General features: G+C 39.1%; 1 protein-coding gene across 1 annotated transcript; it reads left to right on the top strand.

Annotated features, from left to right (window-relative positions):
* The first annotated feature begins 210 nt into the window (after positions 1–210).
* On the top strand, positions 211–16994 carry LOC131686766 (tubulin beta-1 chain). The gene is made up of 2 exons (XM_058970748.1): positions 211–535; positions 15331–16994. Exons 1-2 carry the CDS (start codon positions 479–481, stop codon positions 16615–16617), a joined length of 1344 nt encoding a protein of 447 aa, XP_058826731.1. The 5' UTR covers positions 211–478; the 3' UTR covers positions 16618–16994.
* Positions 16995–19132: the final 2138 nt, after the last annotated feature.

Consider the following 19132-nt stretch of genomic DNA (forward strand, 5'->3'; position numbering starts at 1 on the left):
ATATGTGACATGTAGGTCTACGCATAACGGCTCATGCGAGAGCTTTCGTGTACAACTATTAAACTGGTTTTCCACCAGTGTGGGTGTAAAGCTCTCTAGCATTCTCATGAAGGCGATGTGATCGGGTTTGAATGCACAAGTGTGTGTTGGTATTCCGGTGCGTTTGTGTGCGGTTTCATAAAACCCGAGTCAGGGGCGTTGTCGACAGAGCAAAAAGCGAACAGTTCACAGCGCAGTGTCCCATTTAGTGTGTGATCGTCAAGGAGTTCAGTCTTCGGTGTTTTAACGTTCCCGTTTTTCTGTGCTAAAAAGAAGCAGAAAAAAGAAGAGTGAACGATTTTAATTGTTGAGATCCAGCAGCTGGACGAAAAGACTACTTTTTTCTGGGAAAAACCAGAACAGTTTTTAAAACTAATAAGCCAACGTCAACGGCTAACAAAACCTTTTTGTTAAAAACTTGATAACAAAAACCAGCAACATGAGAGAAATCGTTCACATCCAAGCCGGTCAGTGCGGAAACCAAATTGGAGCCAAGGTGAGTTATTAATTTCCTGTTTTTCCTGTAATCAGATTCGTGTCCTGTTTGGTGGGGAATATAAAAATTGTGAGCGCCGTATTAAATTCCTGTGCATTGAATGTGACAAAAGTTAGTGTTCTCTCCCGTATGAGCTGGAATCTCAAGATGGCTTCTCGCCATTTGCAAAAACTAGGGAAAAACAGCGAAAAGATGATATTCGTTGAAATTATGATTTTGATGCTCTGGATACCGAGCTGAATTAGATTTCTCAAGTGTTTTTTTTTCTGGTGAAAATTCGGTCGAAGCATTTAAGCGCATGCGTTTACCACTGCGGGTGATTTTTTTTGCATTATTCACTGCTAATACCGGCAAAAAATCCAATCAATCGATTACGGTCCAGTGAAGAATGGTGAAAGTCGCAGCAGATTGCAGCGAATCGCGGTTTATGCTGATTGACGCCACTATCTCCCGTCCTTACTACCCGCTAAATTCGCTTCATTAGATTGGCGAAAAGCTGCATAGTATCGGCTTGGAATTTGAATTTCTCACCAACACATTCGCCGGATGCTTCAAAGTGACCGTTGATCGAATGGAAATTTGGATAGAACGCAATGGATATAGGCTTCGCCGGTTGGTAGCACAAACACAAACGAAGGGAAAATTTCCGTTATTTTTTGTGAGTTAGAACGGATGCTTCTTTTTACGTACACTGCAGCACCTGAATTGTACGCGCGGAGGTTAAATAGGGTTGGGGATGTCAGATTAGAAATTTCGTGTTTGCGAAGAACACCATCCCTTGAAGTGATTTGCTAGACGGCGAGACATGGACATTGTTAATAAAAATATGCTTCAATATGTCAATCCCATTTGATTTATAGGAAATCAATATTTTCAAGATGACCTTACATCATCAATATATTGATTAATATTTGATTTATTGTCAATATTTCTGTTCGTGTAGGGTTCGCTTTACACATTCAATATATTGATGGATTAATGGAAATCTCATCAATAAGTCAAGTCCATTTGAATTATCATCGTCAAACTGAATTCGTTTACACCATCAGTATTTTTGTCAATGTTCTCTAGTATTGACGTAAATATTGATCGTATAAGGGTCGCTATGTGGTTTTACAGATAAAACTTATAGCGTTTTCGTTTTTTCTTAGTGTTACACCGGTGTAGTGCCAAGAAAGAGATAGACTGATTACACCCAAGTTTGAATGAGTGTTGCACCGACTAACCGGTGTAGGGCACTGTCAAAAACGAAAATGCCATTATTTCTAACCCACCATGGTAAATTTTTCCACACTTTTCTACCATTATTTTTATATAATAAAAACCGTCTTAGTAGACTGTTGAATAATACTTAATAATTTGTAATGTTTATGCTAAATGGACCAGACGTCCCGGATTAGGTTTCAAGATCTTGTCCTGCATTGTAAAACGTCCCGAAAAGTATCCCACTAAAATGTTGATTTTCATTCAAACATACCTATATTGTACAAACATTGTATAAACACTTAAAAGTTTTGAATTGTGCTACCCATTCTACGAATTTACGTGAGAAACGTGCAAATTAAGCCAAACAACAGTTTCTCATACTAGTTGTGTAAATGTTTGAGAAAAGTACATCTTTAGTAGGTTTCTTGAGCGCGTATCGCATACGTCCTGAAAACATCTAAACACCAGTGTGCACTCATTTTTTTTTTTTATAAAACCCAAAAGTTTTCAAACGTCAAAAAGGAAGGTTCATAAATTATACAATTGTTGAATTGTATAAATAAAATGGTAACTTGTTTAGGATTTGGGATAAATGGTCACGAGATGTGTGAAAGGTATTGTCCGGTATGAAAAATTCAAAAATCGAAATTTCAGGTCACCTAAACCATTTCCCTAAGTCAAAATTATTTTCCCTTAAGAATTCTGAAAGATTTTATATAATACCCTATTCGCCTATTTTTTGTTATAAATTTGTTCATTTATTAAATTTCATGCCTCACATAAAAACATTCCAAAATGATTATTTTGCTCTTCTCACACTTGTTTGTGCAAAAATGGGGCTGCCAAAATAATCAATTATAACCCAGTCGTGTAAAAACTTTTAAATATTGATAATAATATAAAATACTTAAACTTAAATATTTAGGAATACTTTATTTAATATGGTATACCTAAATATATAAACGTTTTTACATGACTGGGATAATTCATTAGTTTGGCAGCCATGACTTAAATCAAATCCAGGTAATAGTTTGTTCATTTATTCGTTTGGCAAACAACGATCCCTTTTTAACCTTGATAAGCATACGGAATTTTTATGTGCCTGTCATTGTAAATCTTTAATGAAATAGGATATGCATTCTATTATTTTTATTGGATATTCTATTAACATTTGTCATAAAAAATTAGATATTACCTGATAGTTTTTTCCTGTGCACTGGGCGGCGTATTGTCGTGTTGTTAAATTTTAAGTAATATTATTTATTTGGAGTCCATCTACGTGGTAATTCACCTGTAGTAAATAATTACTCAGCACGAATAACACTGCTTGAAGATAGTATATAGGGTAGACGAGCCCTTATTCATCTCATTAGTCGGGATATCACACTCTTTCGCGGATAACTCGGCTTTCAGCGATTGGAATGGTCTTAAATCGGTATCAACTTCTTTGCTTCGTTCCTAAGAAGCAGTACAATAAAAAATCACGCCTGGAAAATGTAAAATACTCCCGTTTGAGCGAAGCGAAAAGTCGAGTACAACGCACCCTTATTCGTCCTACCATTTGAGCCAATGCGTTGAATAGAGAGAGCAGATACTGCTCTAACTAATGTGTTCAAATGGGTAGGATGAATAGAGGTGCTAAGATGAATTAGGGCACAGTAACCCTAGTCGATAATTAATTTATCAAATTAAAAGCTGTTAAACATCTGTAACTATTGCGCTTTCAGTATGCTCGTACATCCTAACATCTTTTATAGACACAAATGTTTTTTTTGAGCTCAAAAATATTTTCACTACTCTAAGACTACGTTTTGCGGAAGCCGTCCACTTCATCGTCAGGTGCATACTTTTTGTGTAGTCTTAGTGAAATGAGTATTCGCAAGTTAGGGCCAAATTTTACTGCATTTATCAATCGTCGATTGATCCGCTTCAACCAGTCTCCTGTGAAACCGTAAGTGATCAGTCACTTGTTTGTATAATAATGAAAAGCATTTTTCTTAAATAATTTTATTACCGTATTGCTAGGATTCTATTAAAGCTCTCAAACAGTATTTCTGTACAGTGGCGGAAACGCGGCTTTCGGAAAAATTGTAATATCAGAAGCGCGAACTATTTATTAAATATGTTTCATTGAAATTTTCCCAGTTTGACGTTTATATAAGAACGATGTTTCCAAAAATAGATCTGTGATTGTCAATGCAGTAATTTGATAATACGGTATTTTGTTACTTGAAATTTTATTTTATTAGGACCACACAAAAAAACTTAGCAACTGGTCAATCCCAACGAAGTAAAATGAAACCTCACCTAGCTAGAAAATTCAGTAGTTCTAAAATCTATACAGAATCTCTGTCGTCATGCATGGATCGCTATATTTAGCACTCTGATGCATCTGAAGTACGTCCCGGGAGGGCGATATGAAAAATCAATTCCTAGCAAGGGAATAAAAACGCAACATTCTATCGGTTGTAGTGTAATGGAAGAAAAACCGAATCACGCTGGTCGCCGCATCAGCAGTAGTAGCGGGTTTTAGTCGAGACAGTTATTTCGTTGTTTTTCTTCTCTGAGCCTTGGTTTGTATTGGCTACTGCCACAAATCGCCGTACGTTTTCCGTTCATGGTAGAAACAACGATGACTGCAGCGTGCTGGAATGCGCTTTGGCACGTTCCCCTGCCAACAAACCTCAGTGAGTGGGATGGAAGTAAGTTAACTGTTTTTTCCACTTCTCTGTCTCAGTCTGGGCTTAGCCAAAAGTCTGGTAATTTTCGAACTTGTCTTCTGCGGCGAGGACTTCAGATGATATGACATGCAAGACAACTGCTCTTTGGACAGATGGTTACTATATATGGAAAGTTGAACAAAAATTACGTTTTTGCGAGAGCTCTCCACGACGAAAGTAGAGCGTTTATTTGTCGTCAGTGCGATCGTGGAATCAAGATCTGATTTGAGAAATGTCGCTCATTTTTATTATTGGTAAAGAGCAAGTGTTCGACTTAAGGTAGTACTCCAGTCATTTCTATCCGTCTAGCTAGTCGCAATATGGATTGGTATGATTTATATAATGGCTTTCCGTTTTGGGCGGTTTTTCTTTTCGGATCAACCTAATTCGAGGGCACGATGAGTTCCGGGTGTTTGGTTTCATGAGAAACGGGCAGACATCGATAATGCTGTCGGTTTGCAGGGGTAAGAGTTCTTGCAGCTTTTGAAATACGTTTTCAATTTCTTAAAACATAACACAAACCAGCTTCTACGATATATTTGTCGGCGTAGCTTCATTATTTATCTTCTTCCTTCATGTCTTGTGAATTAATTAGAGCATTACCGCTAGCTAAGCAGTAACGAACAAGATCGACTGGTAATGTTAGTAGCCGTGCCTCTGCTGCTGCTTCGCTTTAAAAGTGAGGGGCAATCCAAACGGCTTGCCTCCATCCGACACACTTCAGTCATTAAGACCAAATTTAACCAGCTTGAATTTCACACTTCAGCACACCCTAAGTGTAGCGGTGAGAGGAACGATCGCATTTCTTCTAAACTTTTACCCAATTTATCCATCCATCAATTGTTGATAGCACCCTCGTCGACGAGAAATGGCACGTGTACAATTCAACGATCACAAGAAATCTAGAGCTAGACCGGCGGTTTTGACTACCATATGGTCGGTATTAATTTAGAACGGACTAAATCGCAAAATCTTAATGAGATGAAAGCATTGGATAAAAAATTTCTTCAGTTACATTAGACACTTTCCAGATTTGAAATATTTTATAATAATCAAGCATTAGGCAAATTAGTTTTGATTTATAACGTTAAGAATGCTGCAAATGTTAAAGTAACCGAATTCTTAACAAAAGAGAAAGTAAACAATGAGTCATTGTTAGATGACATTTTGTAAAAAAAAGCGTAAGAAATAATGTGGTTTATTTCAAACACATGAATAATGGCTTCATTCATTAATAAAATCCCTCTGAGTCATACGAGAACGCATTGATATTAGATCCAGATGAGAAAGGAAAATGCTGCTTCGGTCAGGTTATTCATCTGACCAATGATCATGGATTTCAAAGCTATACAAATTACCTCGGAAATGGATAGGCCACAATATGTCCGGTCGGTGACATAATCTAATTAGTGAAAGATCTTCGTACCCAGTTCATAACGAGCATCGTAAAAGTGCCCCTATCTCTTTCGTGCTTATTATTCTCTTTTTTGTCGTATCGATGGAAAAAGAAAGTTTCGTTCAGGTATTCGGCAAGAAATGATCCCTCCGCCAATCGAGGTGAAAGGTTGGTAGTCGTCGGTTTGGCAATCGAGGCATTCACTGGCTATTTCTTCGTAGGGTACACATTTCGAAAGTATTTCATGTCTCATGTATTGGACTGGGGATCAACAGGCAAAGAAAACGTGAGATCAATCGGCTTCTGTATCATGTTTTAGAGGGGTTAACAGAGAAATTTCGCTGGCGAAATTTTGTGAGTAGCCGGTTGATGCGCGAATATCACGAAAGGCGGAAGAAGATATGACTCGTGTTTTGCCACGCGGGACTGGTGCGCAAACATAGCCAATTTTTTCTCTTTTCAGCCACGCATTGTTTCCGCAACGGGGAATTTTGCGGTATAAATTCATTGAACCTTGCAAACCGCATGCTGTCACTCGGTCGAATTTATTATCCTTGGCCAAAGTTAAGTGAAATCGAATAGCAATCATGTTAAATATAATTCATTTTTATATGAATTTTACGCAGACAGAGCAAAAAAGAGATAGACGTATTTCATCTGAGTTTGAATTCGTGTAGTCAGTGTTACATCGGGATAGTGCAATGCCAAAAACGAAACTGGCATAAAATTTACCTTTCATACATTACTTTAACCACATCCCACACATCCGCCGACGGCTCTGACAGAAGGAAGTTGTTTCATAAATCAGTAAATTGACACAGACTGCTTCGCTCAGGTGCGGCCAACCACGTTACCAATAATCCTACCCACACAACTGCTGGTTGATGGATGTAATAAAACAAACCACTCCTACACCCTATTCAGACCCACATGTACCCTAATCAGACTATAAACAGTTAATTCTAGCCTCCGGAACATGGCTCAACCAACCACGAAAGAAATGAACAAATGAATTATAAATTCCTCTTACACGTCATCCGAAAGTTTCTTCATGTTTCCATCGAACTGATAGAAACGATAGGTATTTTCATTTTTGAGGGTATTCGAAATCTAATCCCAATTGTTAACTACGAGATTTTAGCGAAAAGCGACAATTGGTGGTATTTCGAACTACTTCTAATTGCAACAGTAGGTGAAACGCATCGTTGCGGAAATTTATTTAACGAAATGCTAGCTCAAAGTTTTAACCATCGATTCCGTGTGAGTCGCGTACCTGTAAAAGAGAAAGGTGGAACTTGTTGCAATGCATCATGGAAGTGAACCTAATAATGGTCATATATCTGTTTTACCAATCTGGGAGTCTGTGCCGACGGTGGTTACACTTTCTCATGGGATTTAGCAGTAAACTCATCAAAGCATCCGCCGAGAAATAATTACAACCTGCATAACAAAGCAATGGCCCCTTGTGATCGGTTATAACCTAATTTAGGACGTGTAAGTGGGAAGAATCCGGTGGAGCGTTGCAGTTCCAGCAACAATTAATTGATAAATTAAATTGATTGAAAGAGAAATGCACTTTTAGCGTTGGCAATCACGCACCACTTTCTCTTTGTGGCGAGCACCTTGGAGGGAAAGAAGAGATGCACTCGGTGGGAAAGTACTACCTACGTCTCGACGAATAGGTGCAATTTTTGTGGTTATTTAAGTGGGTACACTGATGCTCCTAAGTGATTATTTTAAGTTTTAGGTGCAACATTTTCCTACCTTTCAGTTGGTGTATGAACTAACGAAGATATAATAGCCATTAGAAATGGTTCAGCGTCTGGATATCTAGTTCCACGATATTTGGTGTACCTAAGACGTATCAATATCGTGGGATCGTTGCTCGTGCGAAATTTCTTGATAGGCTGTCGAGCTAAAACGCTGCATCACACATGGGCGTAGTGAAAATCCAGATTAAAAATATGCGTTTCTTATTCAAAATGAGAAACGGTTTAAATGGAACAAGACAGAAACGGAATCAATTTGGATGTACTAATAACGATGACTCATACGAGTTGAAAGTTCTCTGTATTGAAAGGGAGGTTGTTGCGTAGATTTAAGGTTGAACAGAGAATGGGCTAAAATCTAAAACGAAAAAAGCAGTTTTTTCCACACCGTGTGTTAGACTTCATAAAAATCAATCAGCAGTACTGTAATGACATTGTACATAAGCAAAATACAAGGACTGAAATATTAACTCACGGTACTAATCTGCATCAGAATGTCTTGATCCGCACACCCCTAAACTGCCCATAACAGCATAAGAGTCCCATGTTGAAAAACAACAAGCCGAGAAAAACGCTGTTCAAGATTGTCCCATCCATTGAGCCAAATGGATGGGACAACCATGTTTTGGTATTTTGTCGTGACTAACGACTTACCTTTCAATATAGGGGCCCCTTTTCAAAATTTCGGAAGAAAAATGATGTAAGATTTTGAACGCTTATATCTTTTGTTGTACTGAATAGATTTAATCAATTTCTTCGGCATTTTGTCGAAAATATTTGTACCAATGTTGTATTAAATTTTGGAATATGTAGGATATTCATTATCAACGGAAAAATAGTGTTTTGAAAAATCTTTCGAAAACGTCTCGGAAAAGTGAAAATTTTCAGCCCATCCCGCACAGAGCCGTCAAAATGGTGCAGCAAATGAACAATAAAATAATGAAAAGTTTATATAAAGGTCCACTACATGTTTGTTCCTATGATTATTCGTATTGGGTTGCTTGACGAGAGCAGTTGGTGGGGGAAAGCCGGGATATTAATTTTGGTTAAGCCATTAGAAGTCGGACGGAAAGGAAAGGCTCATGCACGCCACGAGAACGAGCGAGAAAGCGATAGTAGTGCATATTAGCGAAAGCGTTACGTACATTTTGAACGTTAATAACTTTTCTTCTACTAAACGGATTGCCAATCTTGTTTCATAAATCGGAAGGAAAACGTTCAACGCTTGCTACCGATACGTTGTTTGCTATATAAAATTTGTTTAAATAGTTCAAAAACTACTTTAAATGAGAATCAACATTAATGATAAAACCTATAAATAGGGGTGTCGCAGTTTTTCTCAAAACCAGACGTGTGTAAGACGCAGTGCATAACAGACGTGCGTGGTCGTGAGAAGCTGCATCGGACGACCAATCAAATCAGCTACCATCGGAGAGAAGCAGAAAAACGTTGGTGGAGGTGGTGGCGGTGAGAAGGCCAAAAAGCCAAAGGCTAAGAAACGCAGTCACTGAAAAAGCGGTAGTAACTGCCACTAAAAATGCCACCAAAACATCGAAGACTGCAAAGCGTACTCATTCGGTGTGAGCTGCGAAAGGGGAAAGATCGTATGGATGTACGCAGTAAAAACAATCGTCGGCAAGGTTTGAATTGTTTTAAAAGATTCCCGTCTTGTATCAACATAGTTATCCACAAACCGTCCTTATTAGGACGAATGCAAAATGGAAAAAGAATTTAATTAGAAAGTTTCTTTTATTAACTAGTATTAAGTTTGCGCTTGGTAATTCTGTACTTTTACCAGTGAATCATAAGAAAATGTTTTTCCAATCTACAAACCCGAAGGTTTTTGCAAATCCTTCCAAGAAAATCAGTGAATGTGGCAACTAAGCGAAAGCTACACCAAAACGAATGATGAAAATATTTTCATTTATCGAACAAAAGGACGTCCTTCCATCTGCATTGTAAAGTCAATAAAAAGGAACACCATGATGAAAACCGTGCTCATTCGGTGTGAGCTGCGAAAGGGGAAAGATCGTACGGATGTACGCAGTAAAAACAATCGTCGGCAAGGTTTGAATTGTTTTAAAAGATTCCCGTCTTGAATCAACATAGTTATCCACAAACCGTCCTTATTAGGACAAAGGCAAAATGGAAAAAGAATTTAATTAGAAAGTTTCTTTTATTAACTAGTATTAAGTTTGCGCTTGGTAATTCTGTACTTTTACCAGTGAATCATAAGAAAATGTTTTTCCAATCTACAAACCCGAAGGTTTTTGCAAATCCTTCCAAGAAAATCAGTGAATGTGGCAACTCTGCCACTAAGCGAAAGCTACACCAAAACGAATGATGAAAATATTTTCATTTATCGAACAAAAGGACGTCCTTCCATCTGCATTGTAAAGTCAATAAATAGGAACAGCTTGATGAAAAGTGTGCTCATTCGGCGTGAGCTGCGAAAGGGGAAAGATCGTATGGATGTACGCAGTAAAAACAATCGTCTGCAAGGTTTGAATTGTTTTAAAAGATTCCCGTCTTGTATCAACATAGTTATCCACAAACCGTCCTTATTAGGACAAAGGCAAAATGGAAAAAGATGGGTTGGTAATGTATATGACATAACAGGGGTGTCGTGACCACACTTCGAAGTTATTTCAAATCTTGCAAAGCATAAATTGACATAATTTCAATGATTGTTCCTTTATGAATGAAATGACAAATTTTCAGGTCAACGCGGCAATAACTTTGCAATTTATAGAACAATTTTATATTTTTAGTTATCATATATTAACTGTCATCTCTTCCAAACAACTTAACCCTCTGCTGCCAACCACGTGGTTTTGCAGGGTTAAGGAGAATCATTGTAAAATGTCCAATACATGATTTTATGTTGTTACCTCCACTAAAACCACTTCAGAACACTCCCACCTGTCATACATGTACATTGTCTGCATGTTGAAATCATTATATGAAATTATTGACCTGTATTCAACGCGGAGAACTCGGTAATAAAATTGTTTTGCTGAATATACTAACGAACGGGATCTCCAGGAAAATTTCGCTGAGCCCGGTGAATCGAACTTAATGCGCAAAATTTAGCCATTTGAAGGAGATACAAGCAGAATTTTAAGAATATGAGCATCGCGGTTATGTCCCGGACATTACCCGCCCCTAGTTTTTCGCTAAGCGTGTTCATTTCTGTACGGAAAAGATTCCGATGGTTGTTTCGAGAGATTTTAACATTGATAGTTCAAAGCAAGAAAATATGAAATTTGTTCATTTCATGAATGAATGTCTCAACGAGCTTAGAATCCAGCGCATCCCCGATCAACGCAGACGCCAACAACAAAGGTTCTTTTCAGAACCACCATAATTATTATAAAGAATAACTTGAAACATTCCCACATATTTCATTGAGTATCATTCGATTTGAATTACAAGTCAAACGAGTAGTCACGACACTCCGGTTATGTCCTAGACATTACCCACCCATCTTTTTTTTTATATTTTCTGAACAAACCCGGTAATCTTATTTGTGCAGTGTGATTCAGTGGTGATACAGAATACAATCCAACGGATAACTCATATTCGACAAAAATCCACATGGGACTCTTATGCGTTTATGGGCAGTAAAGCTCCCTATTGATCTAGATCGACATTAAGATATCAATCCGAGTATTACGCTTATACTTTTTAATCAAGTTTTACATTTTTATAGAATTAACACTGGTGTTTCTGTAAACATTAAAAATTATAAATTTATCGATAAGTCGAGGGTTTTCTGTTGACTGATTTGCAAATGTTGAAAAAATGTTTCCGTTATTGTTAGTCTTGGATTCCTTTTCTTATAAGGAACCTTATTTAGATTAATATATCTCCGATAAATTGCATAACACTTCTGCAACGCCTGGGTGATAAAATGTAAATTGCAGCTTTAAACAAATGCTGTAAAAATCCGATTTTATCAGCTACCGATTTTGTAAGCTGTTTACCCGATTTTGTCAGCCACATATGGAAAAATCTGTTTGATGGACTCTAACAAACGAACAAAGTCAAATTCGAGTAAATCCTTATTTTTTTGTTATCTTAAAGATGCAAAAATAAAAATATTTTAAATTTTGCACTACAAGCCTCCTTAAGAGAAATTCATACTAAATAGAAAGGATTATGAGGCTATGTCTAGTGACTAAAGAAGAATATTTCAACAACATGGGTTTGTTAAAAAATATTGATTTCCTGAATGCAATCGTAGCTTTTTTCCCCAGACGATCAAAGCTGGTGTTTTTTTTCTCTGGAAACCAGTGAAACTCAGACTAAGGTCACTTCATTAACAGATCATTTTTCAATAAAATGAGGTGTTCACATTTCAGGTTAATTTGACCCAAAGAACAAAAACCTATTTTAATCCACCTAGCGGTGCAATTGTGCCTTTCTCAATCATGAATCACGAGAATGTGTGCGTTGTTTATATTCATTAAAAGCTTTAATTGCATATATTACATTTTATTATTATACATCACATGACAACTATATACAGGAAAATAAATCATTATTCGAGTTCTAAAATTTTGAAAAAGAAAAAACAGCCACGGTAATATTGAACTGAAAAAAGGTGCAAAATCGGCAAAGTCCCAAAAAGTCGATTTTTATAAAAAAAATTTTTTCGAGATAACATAAAATCTCGACGTTTCATGCATTTTAAAGATGTTTGGCATCACAAATACGAATTCGATTTCTGAAATTTCATGGGGTCCCCCCTTTGAAAAAAAAATTTGAGTTCCGGCTTATATGGGAATTTCATATGTGACCGGACGGTTTAGTCTATATTTCCGGAACCATATAAGCGATCCGTACGAAATTTTATAAACATCTATGGGGATATTATAGCTATCATTTGGGACTAAGTTTGTGAAAATTGGCCCAACCATTTCCGGGAAACTGATGTGAGTTCGTAAATTTTGAAAGATGGCCGCTTTTCCCGGGCACTTCCGGAACCGTCTATGGTGGTTAATGTAGTCAACGAAAGTTTGGTTGGCCGTCGGTGACCTAGAACAGCAAATTTAAGTTGTTTGAGAGACATTTTAGCGAAATTTTTACCTTTTTTGCTTTCATCGGAGTATCGGTTTGAATCACAATTTGCTATGTGATCGCACGCCACAACCTGTAACTCCGGAACCGGAAGTCGGATCGGGATGAAATTAAATAGCCATTTACGGGGACGCAATACCTTTCATTTGAGGCCAAGTTTAGTCGAATCGGTCTAGCCATCTCCGAGAAACCGATGTGACTGTTCCTCTGAATTTAGATACTTCCGCCGGGGCTTCCGGAACCGAGGATGGTGGCCAATGTGGCCAAATAGACTTTGAATGGATGTTAGTGACCTAATACTACAAATCGAAGCAGTTGTGGTCATATTTGGGAAAATTTTTCACCTTTATACATTCATTGCAGAATTTATTAAAATCGACATTTTCTGCGTGTTCGTACTTATCACCCTGTAATTCCGGAACCGGAAGTCGGATCCATTAGAAATTCAATAGCAGCCTATGGCAACGTTGCACCTTTCATTTGAGACTAAGTTTGTCAAAATCGGTTCAGCCATCTCTGAGAAAAATGAGTGACATTTTTGGTCACATACACACACACATACACACACATACATACATACACACATACATACACACACAGACATTTGCCGAACTCGACGAACTGAATCGAATGGTATATGTCACTCGGCCCTCCGGGCCTCCGTTAAAAAGTCGGTTTTCAGAGCAATTGCAATACCTTTCTATTGAGAAAGGCAAAAACGTTGTTGCCTACGTAATCCGCCGGCGACAACCTGCTTTTTATTGCGATGGTAAGGCAATTAAAACTGTATGAAATGACAAATGTTAGATGGAATGGTGGAGGTGTGCTTTACTGTAGTCACTCAGTGTCATATTACGGGGCATTTTGTTGGTCACTATTAAAATGCTGTGGTACTCGTGCACACACCCTTACTAAGCACGCATACTTCGATGTGTGCTAAATATGGGAAAGATGATAATATTGCAAACATTTGCTGGCCGTCGTCATGGCAAACTGCGTGTGCGAATCATCCGATGACATCATCTGCATCGACCCAACAGCTCGCTGCTGCCGACCAATGATTTTCGCAAAGTACTGCTGCTGAATAAATAATGTGCTCGAGGAACAGTAGTCGAGACCGTTCTATGCATCCGCTCATTTCCTCCATTTATGGTCATGGGAGTGAGTTTTACATTATTTCATTCGTCTGGCGCAGAACCATTGCGGCTCGTATTACTAATCGTGTCCTCAAAAGCATGTCTCGATGGCGTGCTCGTTTTTTTCTGTTACCTTGGCCACCCACCCCTGTTTTTTCTAGCGTCTGGGTTGTGGGCTCAAGGAACATGTTTTTCAATCATTTAGTTTCAATTCGTCGTCTTCAATCTTGAATCAACTGATATTAAATCAACGATAAGAAAATCTGTTCTTACTGACCAAAACCGAGTAGCTAGTAAGTTCCATAGTAGTAATGGGTTGGGGAACAAAGGATGTGCGACTCCATAGTTTAGTTTTTCTCTTACAATGGCACTGTGATGACTCATCCAAGGTCTGATTGGGCTCGGTTCATCGGCCTATTTTCTTCGATTCCATGGCAACAGTAGGCCCATTCCTGTCCGCCCAGTCTGTCTGTGGTGCAGTAAGGAAGAAAAGCTTCGAGCATGCGCAATGTACGGATCCTATGAATGTTACCGTCTATTTTGATGCGCATTTTTCGACGACGGTAGAAGGTATACGAGAGGACATTCATCGACCAAACCGGATCCCCCTTGTTAGGATCACATATAATTATATTGAGAGGGGGTGGATAAAGGTGGTTCGGAGAAAACATGAAAAATTCATGACTCATCGCACGAGCAAGTGAATCCGGGCCAGGAACCCCACCTCTATGATTTAAGAATGTCCCCTTTACGGCTCGATGGTCGCGTGTTTTTTTTATATCAAGGCTGTGGAAAAGGATGTGACGATGAATCATCACAACACCGATGGTATAATTTCCCAGCATTATCTTTTGGTTTTTATGAATTTGTTATTTTGATGGTCATTTTTTTAAGGAACATTCTCGCCCTAACATCCATAGAATAGTTGAAGCTCTCTGTACCTATCAAGAGGTAAAATATAATTTATAGAAAGCTTCCATGAAAACATAATGTTTTTATCATGTTCATCAAGCATAAGTTGCAAAAATATTACTTCTTTAAACTTTACTGTTGCTATTTGTTACGCCGATTCCATGAAATAATTTTTCCAGATGTATAAGTACATCCTTTTGGAACATTTACTGGTGCTAGGTGTCATTACAAAATCTAAAATACCTCCTATATAGCGAAAATATGTAAGATTTGCACGTAACTCCGCTATTCCTCGACAGATTTCAATCACACCAGCCGATTCAGAAACGTCCTTAAATATTAATAATAATTTAATAGGTATCTGTGCAATAAAAATAGTCTATCGAGAATTGGGAAAACTTAAAAGTTAACGAAAAAAAGAGAAAATTTTCATCAACGAGGCCAGCAATCGGGGATTCCATCAGGGTAAAATAGACCACAGTTTTTCAATTTTTTACTTCGTTTTTCGATATTACATCGATAAAAAAAACTTAACATTACTAACTCTTCCTCTTCTACCTTTTTTCTTTTCCAGTTTTGGGAAATCATCTCCGATGAGCACGGAATCGACGCCACCGGCGCATACCATGGTGACTCTGACCTGCAGCTGGAGCGCATCAACGTGTACTACAACGAAGCGTCTGGCGGTAAATATGTACCACGTGCCGTGCTAGTCGATCTGGAACCAGGCACCATGGATTCAGTCCGCTCGGGCCCATTCGGACAGATCTTCCGCCCGGATAATTTTGTTTTCGGACAGTCTGGTGCCGGCAACAACTGGGCCAAGGGACATTACACTGAAGGTGCCGAACTGGTTGATTCAGTGTTGGACGTGGTGCGCAAGGAGGCCGAATCATGCGACTGCCTGCAGGGATTCCAGCTGACTCACTCGCTCGGAGGTGGTACCGGATCCGGTATGGGAACACTGTTAATCTCAAAAATCCGCGAGGAATACCCCGACAGAATTATGAACACATACTCAGTTGTCCCCTCGCCCAAAGTATCAGACACCGTTGTGGAACCGTACAACGCCACGCTATCCGTGCATCAGCTGGTCGAGAACACCGATGAAACGTACTGCATCGACAATGAAGCCCTCTATGACATCTGCTTCCGCACCCTGAAACTCACGACTCCTACCTACGGCGATCTGAATCATCTTGTCTCGCTGACAATGTCCGGAGTTACCACCTGCCTGCGTTTCCCTGGTCAACTGAACGCCGATCTGCGAAAACTGGCCGTCAATATGGTACCATTCCCGCGTCTGCATTTCTTCATGCCTGGCTTCGCTCCACTTACCTCCCGTGGCTCGCAACAGTACCGTGCTCTGACCGTTCCAGAACTGACCCAGCAGATGTTTGATGCTAAGAACATGATGGCGGCATGCGACCCACGACACGGACGATACCTGACTGTTGCCGCCGTCTTCCGTGGCCGCATGTCGATGAAGGAAGTCGACGAACAGATGCTGAACATTCAGAACAAGAACAGCAGTTACTTCGTCGAATGGATTCCGAACAACGTCAAGACCGCCGTCTGTGATATTCCTCCACGAGGATTGAAGATGTCTGCCACCTTCATCGGAAACTCGACCGCCATCCAGGAGTTGTTCAAGCGTATCTCCGAGCAGTTCACCGCTATGTTCCGTCGTAAGGCTTTCTTGCATTGGTACACTGGCGAGGGTATGGACGAAATGGAGTTCACTGAAGCCGAGAGCAACATGAACGATCTGGTGTCCGAATATCAGCAATACCAGGAGGCTACCGCCGATGAGGATGCCGAATTCGACGAAGAACAGGAGGCTGAAGTTGATGAAAATTAAATCAAGCTCTCAAACACAAATCCATCGACCTGACCTCCTTACTTAATCCTCTCCCTAGAAACTCTTCTCTCATTCCAAGTCTCTGTTCCTGTGCTCTTTACCGTTTTCCTTCCACTGATTTCCTCTCCCTATCACTATACGAAACCAGATAAGAGAGAACGCAACGTTCTTTTCCCGGAAAGAACCACGAAAAGTGTCAATCACAGAGTGAAAAGCTACTAGAAAACATGAGACAAAAGTGAAGAACAGGAAGTCGCATGCAAACCTAAAACACTCAACAACTAAAACAAAAGCAGCAGGATAAAAGTCGCAAATTTGTAACCACTGCCAGCTCAGCAAAAGAAAAATAAAAGTGAACAAATTTAAAAAAAACCCAATCAATTTGTTTTCCATTGTGTTTCATTATTTGCTATCCCAAACATTACCTTCCCGAATCGACAAATCGATCTTCAAAGTGTGCTCTTTGAGTCCCTTTCATTGCTTCTTTCACTCGATCTCTTTGTTTCACGTTCCATTTTTCATCCTGTGTCGGATTTTATTTATTTTAAAAGTTGTACCTACCTATGCCAAACGGTCGCTTGGTTTGTGCAAGTTACTATGCGGTCGTTTCTAATGTTCATTTGGGTATCCATTAAGAAAATTAAATGCTGAAAACTATTTAAACAATTGGATGGAAAACAAAATGTGCTTTAACTATTGATATTTAAACATGCGAATTTATGATCAAGAATTTGACTAGCTTAATATTTATTTTGCTATGGAAGGGGAAAATTTAAAAAATCCGCATTTGTGACTGAAGCGCCTGGAAATGATGGAAGTATAAACACCCTTATTCTTGTTTACGACGAATGCGAGATTCGTTCGAAAGCGATTCGATCCAATAGTCCCATTTGATTTTGCTGTCGTAAACGGGAATACAAACCACTTTCGAACGAATATCCCATTCGTCGTAAACAAGAATAAGGGTGAAAATCTTAGAAATCTAAACTTATTTGTTGATAGTTATTCCATCCGACTACTCCATTAATTTTTCTCTGGGAGTCCACTGCCTATAATCGCAAGTCAGTCCCATGTAGATAGGGAATCCCATAGAACATGGGACTGACTTGCGATTTCGGGCAGTCTAACTTTGGGGTATGTTTAATATATTTTATTTAGAGTACCGTGTGTTGAGATTTCGGTACAATAACAAATGTTCAGATGTTCCACTTTGTTCGTTTAGGTTCTATTGATTGACGTCGATGTGCAAGACAACGGGTTTCTGTTGTTTTTTGAGAGAGATACGATAGCGGTCAAGAGTTTTCCAGATGCTGACTCAGTGCCACAAATTCGTTCAACGTAGAGCTTGTGCGACCAGCCCTGGTTGCTACTCCGTTATTGATCGAGACTAACAGAAATTGCCCAGAAATCAATAGATGACAATCACCCTTATTCTTGTTTACGACGAATACGAGATTCGTTCGAAAGCGATTCGAACGAATAGTAAGCCCATTTGATTTTGCTGTCGTAAACGGGAATTCAAACCACTTTCGATCGAATCTCGCATTCGTCGTAAACTAGAATAAAGGTGAATGCCTGGGAGTAACAAATCATCATTCAATGTACAACTCCTGATAATCCAAAGTTATTTATTGATTAATACCAGCACCAGCCAGGTCCGAACGTATGTCGCAAAGATCAAATGTCATTCCGGCCGAGCAACGGCTCGGAAGGTACCGCTATGGGACCATTTATAAATTACCTAACGCTTTTAGGGGTGGAGAGGGGAAACGAAAAATTGTGACATATGGGAGAGTGATCCGCTTCAACTGTGTCCTCCGCTCAGATAACCCGTCAAGGAGTAATCGGTGGCACATGCCGTGAAGCGTCCTCCAGTAAGTTTGTCGTGTCAAAGGATTATTTTGCCAGAACCGGGAACACGGCCGCGCTACATATTCATAAATTACGTAACGCAAAAATTGCCCAAAATATACTCGCCGTTTTCCCCCATGTAACATTGTCACAAATTTCTTTGCCCACCCACCCAATGTTACGTAACGGTCTAGCTTACTCCTAGCTACCTAGAGTAAACCGTTGAATAGTCTTAAAGATATTTTGCTGATAGATTCAGTTCTTATTTCTTTGTCAGATTTCTACGGGGGTAGTACAGCCTCCACGCTTATTTTAACTGACGTTACAAACCATAAATCTCACGAGGAAGCAAAGTGAGGACGTTAATGTTTGCTGTTCTTCAAGGTTTTACATTGATAGGTTGGGTTTGGTGTAAATTAGTTTCCACTGATGGTTTAAATTTTCAAATTCTGATAAGTCTTAGTCGATTTAATAATTGTCTTATCGCTGATCTCACATTTCTTTACCAATTTTGTAGTTAAATAGCTTTCCAACACGTGCTAAGTCGATTGCGTTTCTTACTGCGAATCCACCCCCAGCCGAAAGAATTCGGATTGCAATTTGTGAGAGTTCTGATTGCTGTGCTATCTCTTTCTGCATATTACTCACTTTTACTTTTCACCGA

This window comes from Topomyia yanbarensis, chromosome 3 (genome assembly GCF_030247195.1).
Source record: "Topomyia yanbarensis strain Yona2022 chromosome 3, ASM3024719v1, whole genome shotgun sequence".
NCBI lineage: Eukaryota > Metazoa > Arthropoda > Insecta > Diptera > Culicidae > Topomyia > Topomyia yanbarensis.